At 40.9% G+C, this 12,753-nt stretch overlaps 1 protein-coding gene across 1 annotated transcript in view; it reads right to left on the bottom strand.

The window, feature by feature from the left end:
* Window positions 1-12,284, bottom strand: part of GOLGA5 (golgin A5) — a 37,146-nt gene extending 24,862 nt beyond the window's left edge. Inside the window, exons 1-2 of the mRNA XM_006879110.1 lie at window positions 11,741-12,284; window positions 1,478-1,705 (exon numbers count right to left, since the gene is read on the bottom strand). Coding sequence (XP_006879172.1) covers window positions 1,478-1,705; window positions 11,741-12,284 — 772 coding nt within the window. The remainder of the gene's footprint in view (window positions 1-1,477; window positions 1,706-11,740) is intronic.
* Between the last annotated feature and the right edge of the window lie 469 nt (window positions 12,285-12,753).

The raw sequence follows: 12,753 nt of genomic DNA on the forward strand, positions 1-12,753 counted from the left end.
TCTTCCTCCAGCAGAGCATCTGGTGGATTCAAGTTGCGTGCCTTCAGGATTGCCGTGCAGTTTCTTGCCACTAGATCACCAGAGCTTCCTTAAATAACAGTTTTTCAACAGAGCAGAAAACATGTGAGAGCTCATACTCATAGGTGGACAGCATGGCGTTCACCCTAAACTGGTGGGCGGATTTGGGGAGCTCAGCTTGCAAGTGGGCAAGAAGATAAACCTAAATCAAACGTAGGTCATGAGCACTCCACGTCCCGCAAGAAGACCAACACAGAAACAAAACCCAAAGATTAACACAAAAAGATGTGTTTTCGCCACTCATATTGCAAAAATCCGTAATTCTCTTAAGCTGGGTAATCAGCGTGCAGAGACAGGGCGTGCTGCGGAGGACTCAGTCAAAGCGCACCACCATCTTCACACCCTCCTCACCCAGAAACGGCATATCATCGTAAATTTTTCTTTTTTTTTTTTAGTTTGAAGAACATTGTAGGCTTTGGGGAAATACCCTATGTCTACATATAAATTAATCTGGGGAAGGTAAAGTGGGTTTTTTCCTTCCTTTCTGCAGTTAAGTCAGCTCAATTAGTTTTCAAGCTCTTCACATTCCATTCTTCTAGGTCTCCACCCATGCAGTGATGAAATTTACCCCATGGCCCCATACTCCTTCTAATCACCCACAGGAATCAAAGCAGAGCTTCCCTCTGTCCTTTCAACAATCACACTTCATTTACACATGTCCGCACTCGGTTTAAATCCACCAGTGGCTCTGTGGGAGGAGGATGGGCAGTCTCCTGTGCGATTTACTGCCTCTGAAAACTGGCTGGAGGGTCAGCTATGGGTCAGATCCAACTTGACAGTATACAACAACTTCAGTCATGAAATTTTCTTTTTAATTACCCATATCTAAGGAACTCTGAGGATCTTCTAGCCTTCATGCAGCATAATTCCAGAAAGAGTCTGTAGTCCATGTACGTCTTACAACCCTGGAGCAGCGTGCATGTGACTCTCTCAACTGGAACCTCTATTCTGTTTAATGCCACCTGGCTTTGAATGGCGTTCCTTCAATAGCTCTGCACAAATAACCCAAACACACCAGAGGGTCATGAAGGTTCTGAGAGTCTGTGGTTCCTCAGGACTGACCACACAAGCCCAGGTGGCAGGTTTTGGTTTGGTGGGAAGACACAGGGTGCCATTCCCCAATTCAGGTCCTATGTCTCTTAAAGGAGCACCATTTTACAAGTCACACCTGAAATATTTCCAAGAATCTGGATGTAAAGTTTTCAGTTTGGTTTTGAAATGCAAAATCCCTAACCTTTTTCTTTTTTAATTTATTATTTCTGTGTGTACCATCAAATCAGATCTGACTGGTACAGGAGGAAATTGCCCCCCTTCTCCAGCACAGCATCTGGTAGATTTGAACTGTGTACCACTGGGATTGCAAAATTCCTAATCTTGAACAACCTACATGGAACCTTACCTTCTTGAGTCTCCTTAGACCTTTGAAGCAAGGAGGCCATTTCCTGATTTAAAGACTGGACTTCATTTCTCAGCAGCTGATTTTCCAGTCGCAGGTTCGAGAGCTCGTGTGACTTGCTGTCATCTTTAGATACTGGGGTCTGGTCAGTACATGCGGCATCTGAAGACACATTTTCTTTTGACGAATCCTCTTGGCCTTCAGGGCCAGCATCTGAATTAGTGGATATTTCTAAAGGAAAAGAACACAAAAAATGTGGTCCAAAAAGTTACCCTGGCTCTCACCACATACACAACAGTAACTTGTTTTTGTGGCCTGCCTTTGGGCTCTACCCAAAATACTGTAAAAGGTCAAGTTCACGCTCTCGGGTGGGATTTCATCCTCATACACAGAACCCAGTGACCACTGAGGACCCTCTAAGTCAGATACACTGAACAAGAGCTGATAAAGAGCAGACCAAAGAACACAGCTCTGGGAAGCAGGAAACCAGAGGTAACTCAAGCAGTTCGGTTTAGGAAAAAGGACATACTTTCAAGTGGCTTTTGCAAAGGAAGAGGGTGGTGTCCTCAGCATTAAAGTATCTGGAAGGAAAGGGCTTCAAAACAGAGAACAGACCACTTAGTTATATACCATACACTGGAATCTAAAATGCCTTCACCAAAGAAAAATGTTTATCCAGACTCATCATCTTTTCCTCATTGGATAGGGTATAGTTTTTACTTTAAAAACTTACATATTAATTAAATTAAGTGCTAAAAAGGAAGTATTTTGAAACAACAAAACTTGAAAAAAATCATAGAATTAAGAAAAATCATAAAGAAATTTTACAAGGGAAGATAAACACATGGTCAAGAAATATATGAGTAAGTGCTCAACTACTGATCGAGGAAGTGCAATCCACGAGAGCGAAAATAAAACCACCACTAAATGCTGTCAGCTACAAGGAGTAACCTGGAAGCTCTGGTGGCCTGGTGGTAAGAAGCTGTACTGCAATCCCAAAGGCTGTTGGTTCAAATCTATCAGCCACTCTATGGAATAAAGATAGGCAATCTCCTCCCTTGTAATTTTACTGCTTCTGAAAACCCACTGGAGGATCAGCTAGGGATTGGTTCTCCCTCAATGGCATACAACATCATGAAGGAACCAGAACTCTCCTACCCTGTTGGAGGAACTGGTACAAGTATGATGGAAACAGGATCCATAATTATTTATGAAGTTAAATATGCACTTACCCTGTAACCGAATGATTCCATTCCTAGATATTTACCCAAGAGAAAGGAAAACTGTCCACAAACAGTACAAGAATATTCCTCACAGCCACAAACTCCAATGCTCTTTAAAGAGAACAGTGGTAAATCCTTAGGAAATGGAATGTGGTTGCTGGTAGGTGAAGTTTCGTCAACTACAGCTCACAGTGACCCCATGCACCGCAAACATGAACCCTGTCCTGCCCGGTGCCATCTCACCAGCACTAATAATACTCGAGCCCACTGCTCCACTCACTGTGCCACTCCATCTTCTGGAGAATCTTCCTCTCTTTTGCTAATTCTTCAAGCATGATGCCCTTTTCCAAGGACTGGCTTCTCCTAATAATATGCCCAAAGTATGAGAGAGGAAGTTTCATTATCCTTCCCTCCAACAAGGCCCTGGCTCTGCCTTCTCCAAGACATACTTACTTGTTCTTGGGGCCATTCAGTACTGTACTGTAACACCACAGCTCTTCTAATGTCATCCTTAATCAATGTCCAAATTTCAGATATATAGCAAATAAATGAAAAGACCATGGCTCGAGTCAGACACACTTTAATCTTCAAACTGACATCACTGCTCTTCAGTACCCTGGAGAGGTGCCAGACAACACAATTCCCCATCACCACACATTTTTTTATTTCTTGACTGCTGTTGCCAAGGGCATGGTTTGTGGATCCAACCAAGGGGAAATTGCTAGCCACTTCAATTTTCTCTCCATTTATTCAGTTGCCGACTGGCCCAGTAGTGAGGATTTTTGTTTTCTTCACATTGAGATGGAATCCATATTGAAGGCTATAGTCTGGTTTTCTCCAATAAGCAGCTAAGGTCATCTTCACTTTCAACAGAGTTGTTTCAACTGCATAATGCAGGTTGTTGACAAGCCTTCCTCTATTCTGATGCCACATTCTTCTTAAGTCCAGCCTCTCAAATTAGTTGCTTTTCATACAGACTGAATAGGTATTAAGAAAGGATACAGCCCTGATGTAGAGCCCTCTTGATTTTCAGCCACGCAAAATTCCCCTGCTCTGCGTGCAGGTTTTGCAGGAGTGTAATTACGTGTGTTCTGGAATTCCCATTCTTCTCAATAGTAGTCATAATTTGTTATGATTCACACAAATGCTTTTCCATAGTTTATAAATTAAAAACATCTCTCTGGTATTCTTTGCTTTCAGCCAAGATCCATCTGACATCAGCAATGATGCCATGGCTTCTTCTAAATTTAGCTTAAATTTCTGGCAGTTCCCTGTCAATGTATTGTTCTAGCCTTTTTAGGAAGATCTTCAGTAAGACTTATGTGTGATATTAAGGATGTTGTTATGTGCTGTCAAGTCACCTGTGACTCATAGTGACCCTGTGTACAACAGCTCTGAACCCTGCTCTATCCTGAGTCAACCTTATTTTGACACACTGACCCCCATTACGTTAGTTTGAGTCAATCAATCCATTTCATCCAGGGTCTTCCCCTCTTGTACTGTCTCTCCACCCTCCCAAGCATGACGTCCCTCTCCAAGGACTGGTCCCTCCTTGCAACATATCCAAAGTATGTCAGACAGAGCTTCAGAATCCTTGCCTCCAAAGAGCAGCCTGGTTATTTCCGCATTCTGTTGTATCACCTTTCTTGGCAATGGGAACAAATACTGATCTCTTCTAGTCAGTTGGCCAGGTAGCTGTCTTTCAAATTTCCTGACAGACTGGTGAAGACATCCAGAGCTGCATGTTTGCTGAAACATGTCAACTGACAGATATGCCATCAATTCCTGGGGCCTTATTTTTTTTTTCTTCACTATCTTCATCATAGCTTGGACTTTTTCCTTGCCATTGGTTTCTGATCACATACCACCTCCTGAAATGGTTCCACATCTATCAATTCTTTTTGGTTTAGTGACTGTGAATTCCCTTCAACTTGGATGTTTCATATATTATTCAACATCCTTTAGTACTTTAACTTGTGACTTAAAATTTTCAGTTCTTTCAGTTTGAGAAATGCAGAGTGGGTTCTTCTTTCCTGAAAAAATGACTCTAGCTCTTTGCATATTTCATTGTAATATTTCATTTTCACGCACTGTCTTTGAGACAGTCTGTTCATCTCTTCCTTTCACTTTGGTTTCTTGTCATTTTAATGCAATTTTCAGAAGCTCTTATAGCATCCATCTGGGACTTTTACAGCCAGAATATCCCTTAAAAGGGAAGATGACAAGACTTTTAAGTACATCCTCTGAGCGTGTTATTAGGAGTGGCCAGTCCCTGGAAGATGTCCTCCTTAGTAAAGCAGATCACCAACAAAAAGACCCCAACAATACACAGCAACAACTGTGAGGATGGCACAAGAATGGCCAGTATTTTGTTCACAGGGTCGCTATCAGCTGGAACCAATTTAACAGAACAACAGTAAAAAATGAACAATTCATATACACAACATGGATGCATCTCACTGATTACAATGATATACCACATGCATGGGGAGGGAATCAGAATCATTTTTGTTGCTGTTGTTATTAGGTGCCATCAAGTACAACTCATAGAAACCCTACAAACAATAGATCTGAGCTCTGTCCCATCTGTGCCATCCTCACAATATAAACACTAGAAACCATTGCTTCAGTTATTGTCAATCCACGGCTGAGGGTCTTCCACGCCTTTTCTGTCCCTCGTTTGCAAGCACGATGTTCCTCTCCAAAGAACAGCCTCTCCTAGCAACATGCCCCAAGTACGTGAGATGAAGCTTTGTCATCCTTGCCTCCAGCGAGCACTCTGTCTACACTTTCTCCAAGAAATACCTGTTTGTTCTTTTGGCAGTTCCTGGGATATTCAGTACTCCAACACCACAGTTCAAAGGCATCAATTTTGCTGTCATAATTTTAAAATGATTCTTCTTGAATAATTTTAGCTGGTACCAAAAAGCCCCAACAAATTCAACATGATGAAAATAAAACTAGAAATATAATTTCCTTAACCTGAAATAGACTTTGTCTCAAATACTTTGAACACATTATCAAGAGGTAAGCCATGAAACAAAACATCATGCTTGGCAGATAGCAAGTGAAAAAAAGAGGCAGACCTGCAACTGGATGGACTCAGTGACTGCAGCAAGGAGCTCAAACACACAAGGCTAGAGAGGCAGGTGTTGGACCGGCTGGTGTTTCATTCTGTTATCACAGGGTCCCTGTGAACTAGAGTCTACCCAAAGCTTAACAAAAGCATGAGAATCTAATGCAGACATCATGCAGAGCAGTAGAAGAAGAAAAAAAAATCCCTTTAAGACAAGGAACAAGATAGAAAATTTGTCTTTGGATCCTAGAAAACAGAGATAAGCAAAAAAAGGATTTTATGAAATGTTAAGTCCCTATTATCTATTGATGATATAATTGTGTTACTATATGACAGCTCAAGAGAGGATGACCCTGGATGAGATGGACTGATACAGTAATTGGGGCAAGTGGTGTAGGTGTGCCAGAGTCAGCGGGGCTGGCTCAAGACAGGGCAGGCATTGGAGCTGTTGTACACAGGGTTACTGTAAGTTGCAGGTGACTTTACAGCACATACTACCACCATTAATAAATGTACAGAAAAACAGGTTAAACAAAGAGTTATCTAGGGGTTTGTGTGTGTGTATATATGTGTGTGTGTGCATACATACATATGTATACACACAGATATATATATATGTATATATACACATGCAGACATATACACACAAATACAGAAACATATATGTATTTGAAGCAGGAGTGGCATCCACTTCCTAAATAACATGCCTCCGGAAACTCTATGAACTTCAATAAATGTCGACAGTTGTAGAAGGGCTTCAAGCTTTTTGTTCATAGGGTTGCTATGAATCATGCTCAACTTGAAGGCAATCAACTACAACATACATGTATATATACACAGATGTAGACATATACACAAATATACACACACATATATAAGGCAACATAAATAATACCAATAAATAGCAAAATTTTAAAGGCTATTCTTTATAATATTATGGAAACTCTAGTGGTCAAGTGGATAAGGAGTCATGCTGCCATCCAAAGACAGGCAGTCTGAATCCACTAGCTGCTCCAGGGCAGAAATATGGGCACTGTCTTCCCAGGTAATTCACAGCCTCTGAAAACCCGCTGGAGGGTGAGCGATGAGTCAATTCCAACTCAACAACACATAACATCAATTTCTAATACTACACACCTGTCTTTGAGGACATACAACCAGAATGCTCTTTAGAAGATAGAGAAACGTCATCTTACACACGTCAAACACACTGTCAGGAAGAACCAGTCCCTGAAAACAGACTTCATGCCAGGAAAGGTGGAGGGTCAGAGAAAAAGAGGAGGAACTTCAGCAAGATGGACGGACACAGTGACTGTTAACAGTGGACTCAAGCAGATCAGAGATTGTGAAGATGGCATTGGTTAGGACAGGGTTCAGATCTGTTGTTTAAAGAGCCGCTAAGAGGGGTCGTCAACTTGACTGCACCTAACGTTTATAATATTCACAAAACATATTAATTACCACAAATAAATTTAACAAAAAAGACTGAAGAATCTTCAGGGACAAAATAACGGAATCTTAATGAAAGACAATTTGAAAGTAAAGATGCTGATTCTCACCTTAACTAATCTATTCCAAAGCAATGGGCTCTTTTTCTAGAAATGAACTCTTAATAAAAAGACCAAGAGAATTCTAGTGAAATGTGACAGATTCTAGCATTCTGTATGGAAGTACAGGGACAGCCAAAACATTGCTGAAGAATGACAAGAAGACAGAAGTTGGCTTGTCAAATGGGAATACAGTGTGACACTGGCAACAGGAGAAGCAAATAAACCAGTGAAACAGAATTCATGCCCAGCAGCAGACCCACATATGCATGGATACGTGATATACAGCAGAGCGGTGCTGTACTTATTGGGGAAGGGACAGCATTTTCAATAAATGATGCTGAGAGAACTGTAAAAAAACAGAGCTAGTGCCTGACTCACCACATATATAAAATCTAATTTAGACAAACATGTAAGTGTGAAAGTCAAAACTATAAAATCTCAGAACTTAGGGGATTATCTTTTTATGACCTCAAAATAGGGATAGACTTTCTAAGACACAAACTAGGAAAAAAACCAATTGATAAATTCATTTACATGAAGGAGTTCTGTTGACTGATACATCACAAGGGCAGGAATACATAAATAAAGATAAAGAAAATAAGGAACATAAGTAAAATAGCAACTTCAACTTCCTCCTGCATCACCACAGGCTCTTGCTCATGTTATTTCATGAAATTCTTCTATGTCAGCCAATTCCTTCTTATACAATGACTCTCTGCATACTCCTTCTATCTTCTTAAAATGCTTCTTGGATCATTTAACACTCTACACAAAACATCCTTAAGTACTGCCACTCGTGGCTTGAATTTGTTTTCAACTCCTTCAGCTTAAGAAATGCAGAGCGAGTTTGCCCTTTTGATTTTCTGACTCCAGTTCTCTGCACATTTCATTATAGTATCTTGCTTTGTCATCCCAAGCTGCCCTCTGAAATTTTCTGTTCAGCTTTTTAATTTCTTCCTTTAGCTTTGGCTTCTTGGCGCTCTAATATAATACTCAGAGTATCATCTGACATCCATCTTGGTCTTTACTTCTTCTTTAGCCTTTGTAATGATCTTTTTCAGTCTTCATGGACAATTTTCTTGATATCCTCCCAGAGCTCATTTGGTCTATGCTCATTGGTGCTGTTCCTGAGATGGTTTTGAAATTCAAGGGATAAACTTAAGGTCAACTTTTGGTTCCCATGGATTTTCTTCAACTTCAGCTTGAACTTGAATGAGCAGTTAGTGGCCTGTCCCACAATCAGCAGCTGGCCTGGTTTTCACAGCTGATATTGAGACAGCACATAACAACAACAAATAAAGGAACACACCAAAAGTTGAGAAGGAATTAGCCTCTGAATATATAAAGAATGCTTATTAGGGAGTTCTGACAGCTGTGTGGATAAGGGTTTGTGCTGCCAACCCAAAATTGGAAAGACTGAATCAACCAGATGTTCCATGGGAGAAAGACGGACAACTTCCTCCTGATTTGTTGTCATTATACACCAGAGTCTGAGAACCAACGCATAGCTGACCCTCCAACATGTTCTCAGAGGCAGTATAATCGTGCAAGAATAGGTTGCCTATCTTTCACGCAAGGAGCACTGGTGGATTCAAACCACCTACCTTTAGGCTGGCAGTGCAACTCCTTACCATGAAGCCACCAAAGTTTCCCTGTGTGATTCAGTGCCTCTGAAAACTCACTGGAGGGTCAGCTATAAATTGGTTCTGACTTGACAGCAATGAATTCTGAGTATGAATCAATTTCAAAAATAATCAATGATTAAATGGGTAAGGGGAAAAAAAGACATGAGTTTTCCCAGAAAATGAAATCTGAATATATTAAAATTATATTCAGCCTCATTTTAGTAATGGGGTAAGTGAAAAATTTTAAAAATTTAGTAACAAACCACTTCACCTGCTTAGCAAAATATTTTAAAAAGTCGATTGGAAAATATCAAATGTTGGTAAGAATGAAGAAGCAGAAGGAATTCTTACCCACAAGTAGTTGAGAGCATAAACTGGCAGTTCAGAAAACCATTCTGATATTACTAGTCAGTCTGAACACTATCAGGACCTACTCCACAATTCTGTTTCTAGGTTTATTCCCTCACATGGTGATTCTCAATCCAAGTCATCTTTACCATCAAGGGACACGAGCAACAACTGGAGGTATCTCTGGTTGTCATAACTGGGAGTGTGCCTGGCATATAATAGGTTATAAGCAAAGAATGATGCTAAACATCCCACAGTGTTTAGGCCACAGGATGGTTTCTTACCCCTAAGAATTAACCAGTATCAAGGATAAAGAAACCCTGCCCTAGAAACATTTAGCATCTAGAGAAAATGTCATTTTAAAATACTTGTGTATTATTATTAACTGGTTCTGATGACATTAATTAACTAGTTATAACTGATTTCATTGCTACCAGGTTCCCTGTGGTCCAACATTTAAAATGTAATCTGTTTTCCTCAGAAATAGAAATCTAATTCATGTCAACACTGGCCTTACACAACTTTTATCACACTCTGCCTACAAGCTTCACTTTCAACTTGAATGTGCCCAGCAACGAGCCAAGGAATGAAGAAACAGAGATACTGGCTCCATCCCCAGGAAAATGATTCATGAAGTCTGGGGCTCTACTCAGTAACTCATATTTCCCCCCCAATGATCACAAAAGTGACTAATTAAGGTTGTGGACCACTCTTAAGAAACAATGAGTAAACAATGAGTAAACAAGTAAATGGTGGTGTATACAATGGACCTTAACAAACCAGCCCCTATTCTCTTTTCTGGCTTCATTCTCTTCATTACTATTCCGTCTGATACTCACTGTTGTCAGAACTTACAACTGTCTTTCTAATCTACCTTTAAAGAGTCTTCTGAATGGGATGCTCTCTCCAAATCCTCTTTTTACACCTGGCCAACTCCTATTTATCCTTTAAGGTCCTGGTCCAATTATAGATCCTTGTGAACTTTTTTCCTCAACACCTTCAGCAATTCCCTCCTCTTCGATGCTTGCACAGCATCTGACCACACCTCAGTGACTGACTGTATTTAGAACTCTATGTAGTTTATCCATTTACGTGTCTGTCTCACTAGATTCACACTCATTCACCTCTTTCATGGCACCAAGTAAATTCTCAATAAAGTTATGTCAACTAAAAGATAATTGAGAAGAAATCTCAAGCTGTGCATTATCTTGCTCCTATCATGAATGACCCCTGCTGGTAAAGTGGATAAGCCATTGACTGTTACTCAAAAGGTCAGAAGTTCAAGCCTACCATTGGAGAAAAAAAGTGTGGTAGCCTGTTTCCATCAGGATTTCTAGGCCTGGAGACCCTAGGAGGCAGTTCTACTCGGCCCTGAAGATTGCTAAGAGTTGGAACAGACTCTGTGGCAACAGGTGGGCTTTGGCTTAGATTTTGAAAGTGCAGGGGAGCTCTGGTGGCCTAGTGGCAAGCAGCTGCAACTACAACCCCAGAGGCGCACGGTTCGAATCCACCAGATGCTCTGCCGGGGAAGGAGGGACAATCTCCTCCTGTACCAGTCAGATCTGATCTGACGGTACACTCACACAAAAATAATAAAAATAAAAATAAAAAAAAAAAGAAAGTGTACTTTATCTTGAAGAGAAAGAGATATTTACTATCAAGCCAGAATAGTGAAAGTACATAAATTATCTATTAAAAAAACTATAGTGTAACTACAAATTAATCAATCAACAATTCTACAAAGGGTCTGTGCAAAAATCTGCTGCTTCCTTCTGCTCTAAAATGCCATTCAGGTCCCTGAATGAGTCACATTGTTGTGTGTGCCTCATTTCTGCAGGCGAGAAGCAGGCCCTTTAGAGCTCAGGTCACAACAAACCAAACAGCCCACAAGCAGAACTACAAGTTCGTCCTTCACTAGATCAAGGCCTTCACCTTGTCAATGTGATCAAAACGTTTTACCTTTGTGAAATTTGATCTAAAGTTGGCTTAAGTCTCTCAACTTAACTGATAAAAAAAGAAAACCCACACAAATCAAAACACAACCCAGAACATACATGAATGTGTACTTTCCCTGTCACCTTTAAAGACCTATGTGCAAGAAATTAAGACAATCCCAAATTATATGTTTTCTTTTCAGAGTCCCAAACCACATTTTTGTATCTTAAAAATTATCTTTGACTTCAAGCGTGACATACTTTCCTTAGAAGCAGAGCTGGGTAACGTTCCTAAAGACAAGATTCTAAGGTCCCCAGGTAATGGTCTACTGGCATCCCTGCTAACTTGTTGAAACCACACATTGGTAGGGAGCTTGCATTTAACACCAGGAGGACACATCCTGTAAGACTGGATGAGACACACCATCAGAAAGCTTTTGGGCAACACTGACACACAGGACTTGCATTAACTGTAAAAGAACCCACGGGTGGATCGACTAGAATGACTACCATGGTTCGGGTTCCCAGGAGAACTTTCTTCAGGGGCACTTGTGCCAGTCACACTGGGCTTCAGAGAGCTGACGCTGGACGTCCGAGAAGGCTGAGCAGGTGTCTTGACCCTGTCTTTTTTGATTTCCACCTTCATGGAAGGCTCCTTCTGTGAGCTATTAAGAAAGTCAAACAGCACCTCATCATCAGGTTCTGATTTTTTCCTGCGAACAAACTGGGACGAAGGCCTGGGAGAGGATGCGTTTTCACCAGGATGGGAGGCCTCCCCTGGTGTCCGAGGGCTTGCTTTTACATTCGCAGTGCCAGCTAAGATGGTAGCCTTTTGATTTCTAATGTGATAAGCTGCTGAGGAAATGTAAGCAGCTTTAGATCCAGTCTGATAAGTCAAGTCTGTGTGGTGCTGCTGAAGTTCAGGAGAGTCAGAAACTTTGTTATAGACGATGTTGCTGGCATTGTCTTTTCTATTGAGAGCTGTTGCAGCTCCTTGATCCACTCGGTTTAAAAGATCTTCTGCCTTCCCAGCAAGATCAGCAAACCAAGACATGACGGTGGCAGAAGAGCCTCACCGGCGAACCTGTGAAAAGAACATCACATAGTCAGTGAGACCATATAGCACAGCAGACTGGTTAAAAGCAGCTTGTAGAGTCAGATGGTCCTGGGCTGAAATCTTAACCCTGTCCCTTACTACCTATATAACCCAGAGAAAAAGACTTTTACCAAAGCTGAAAATTTTATCACAAAACTGAGAAAAACAAGAGAAAATTATCCTGTAGGGCTGTTTTCTTCCAAGATGAAATTACATATAAAAACTACTTTACAAAGTGCCTGGCACACAGTAAACACTCACTTTAGTAGCTATTATTATCGTTAAACGAGTCCTGGTGGCACACGGGTTGAAGGTCTCAGCTGCTAATTGAAAGATCAGTGGTTCAAGCCTACGGCTTGCTCCAAAGGAGAAAGCTATAGCAGTCTGCCTCTGTAAAGAAAGACTGTTGTTGTTGTTGGATGCTACT

The sequence above is a fragment of the Elephantulus edwardii genome, unplaced genomic scaffold (assembly GCF_000299155.1).
Source record: "Elephantulus edwardii isolate Elephantulus edwardi_28Jun2011 unplaced genomic scaffold, EleEdw1.0 scaffold00002, whole genome shotgun sequence".
Lineage (NCBI taxonomy): Eukaryota > Metazoa > Chordata > Mammalia > Macroscelidea > Macroscelididae > Elephantulus > Elephantulus edwardii.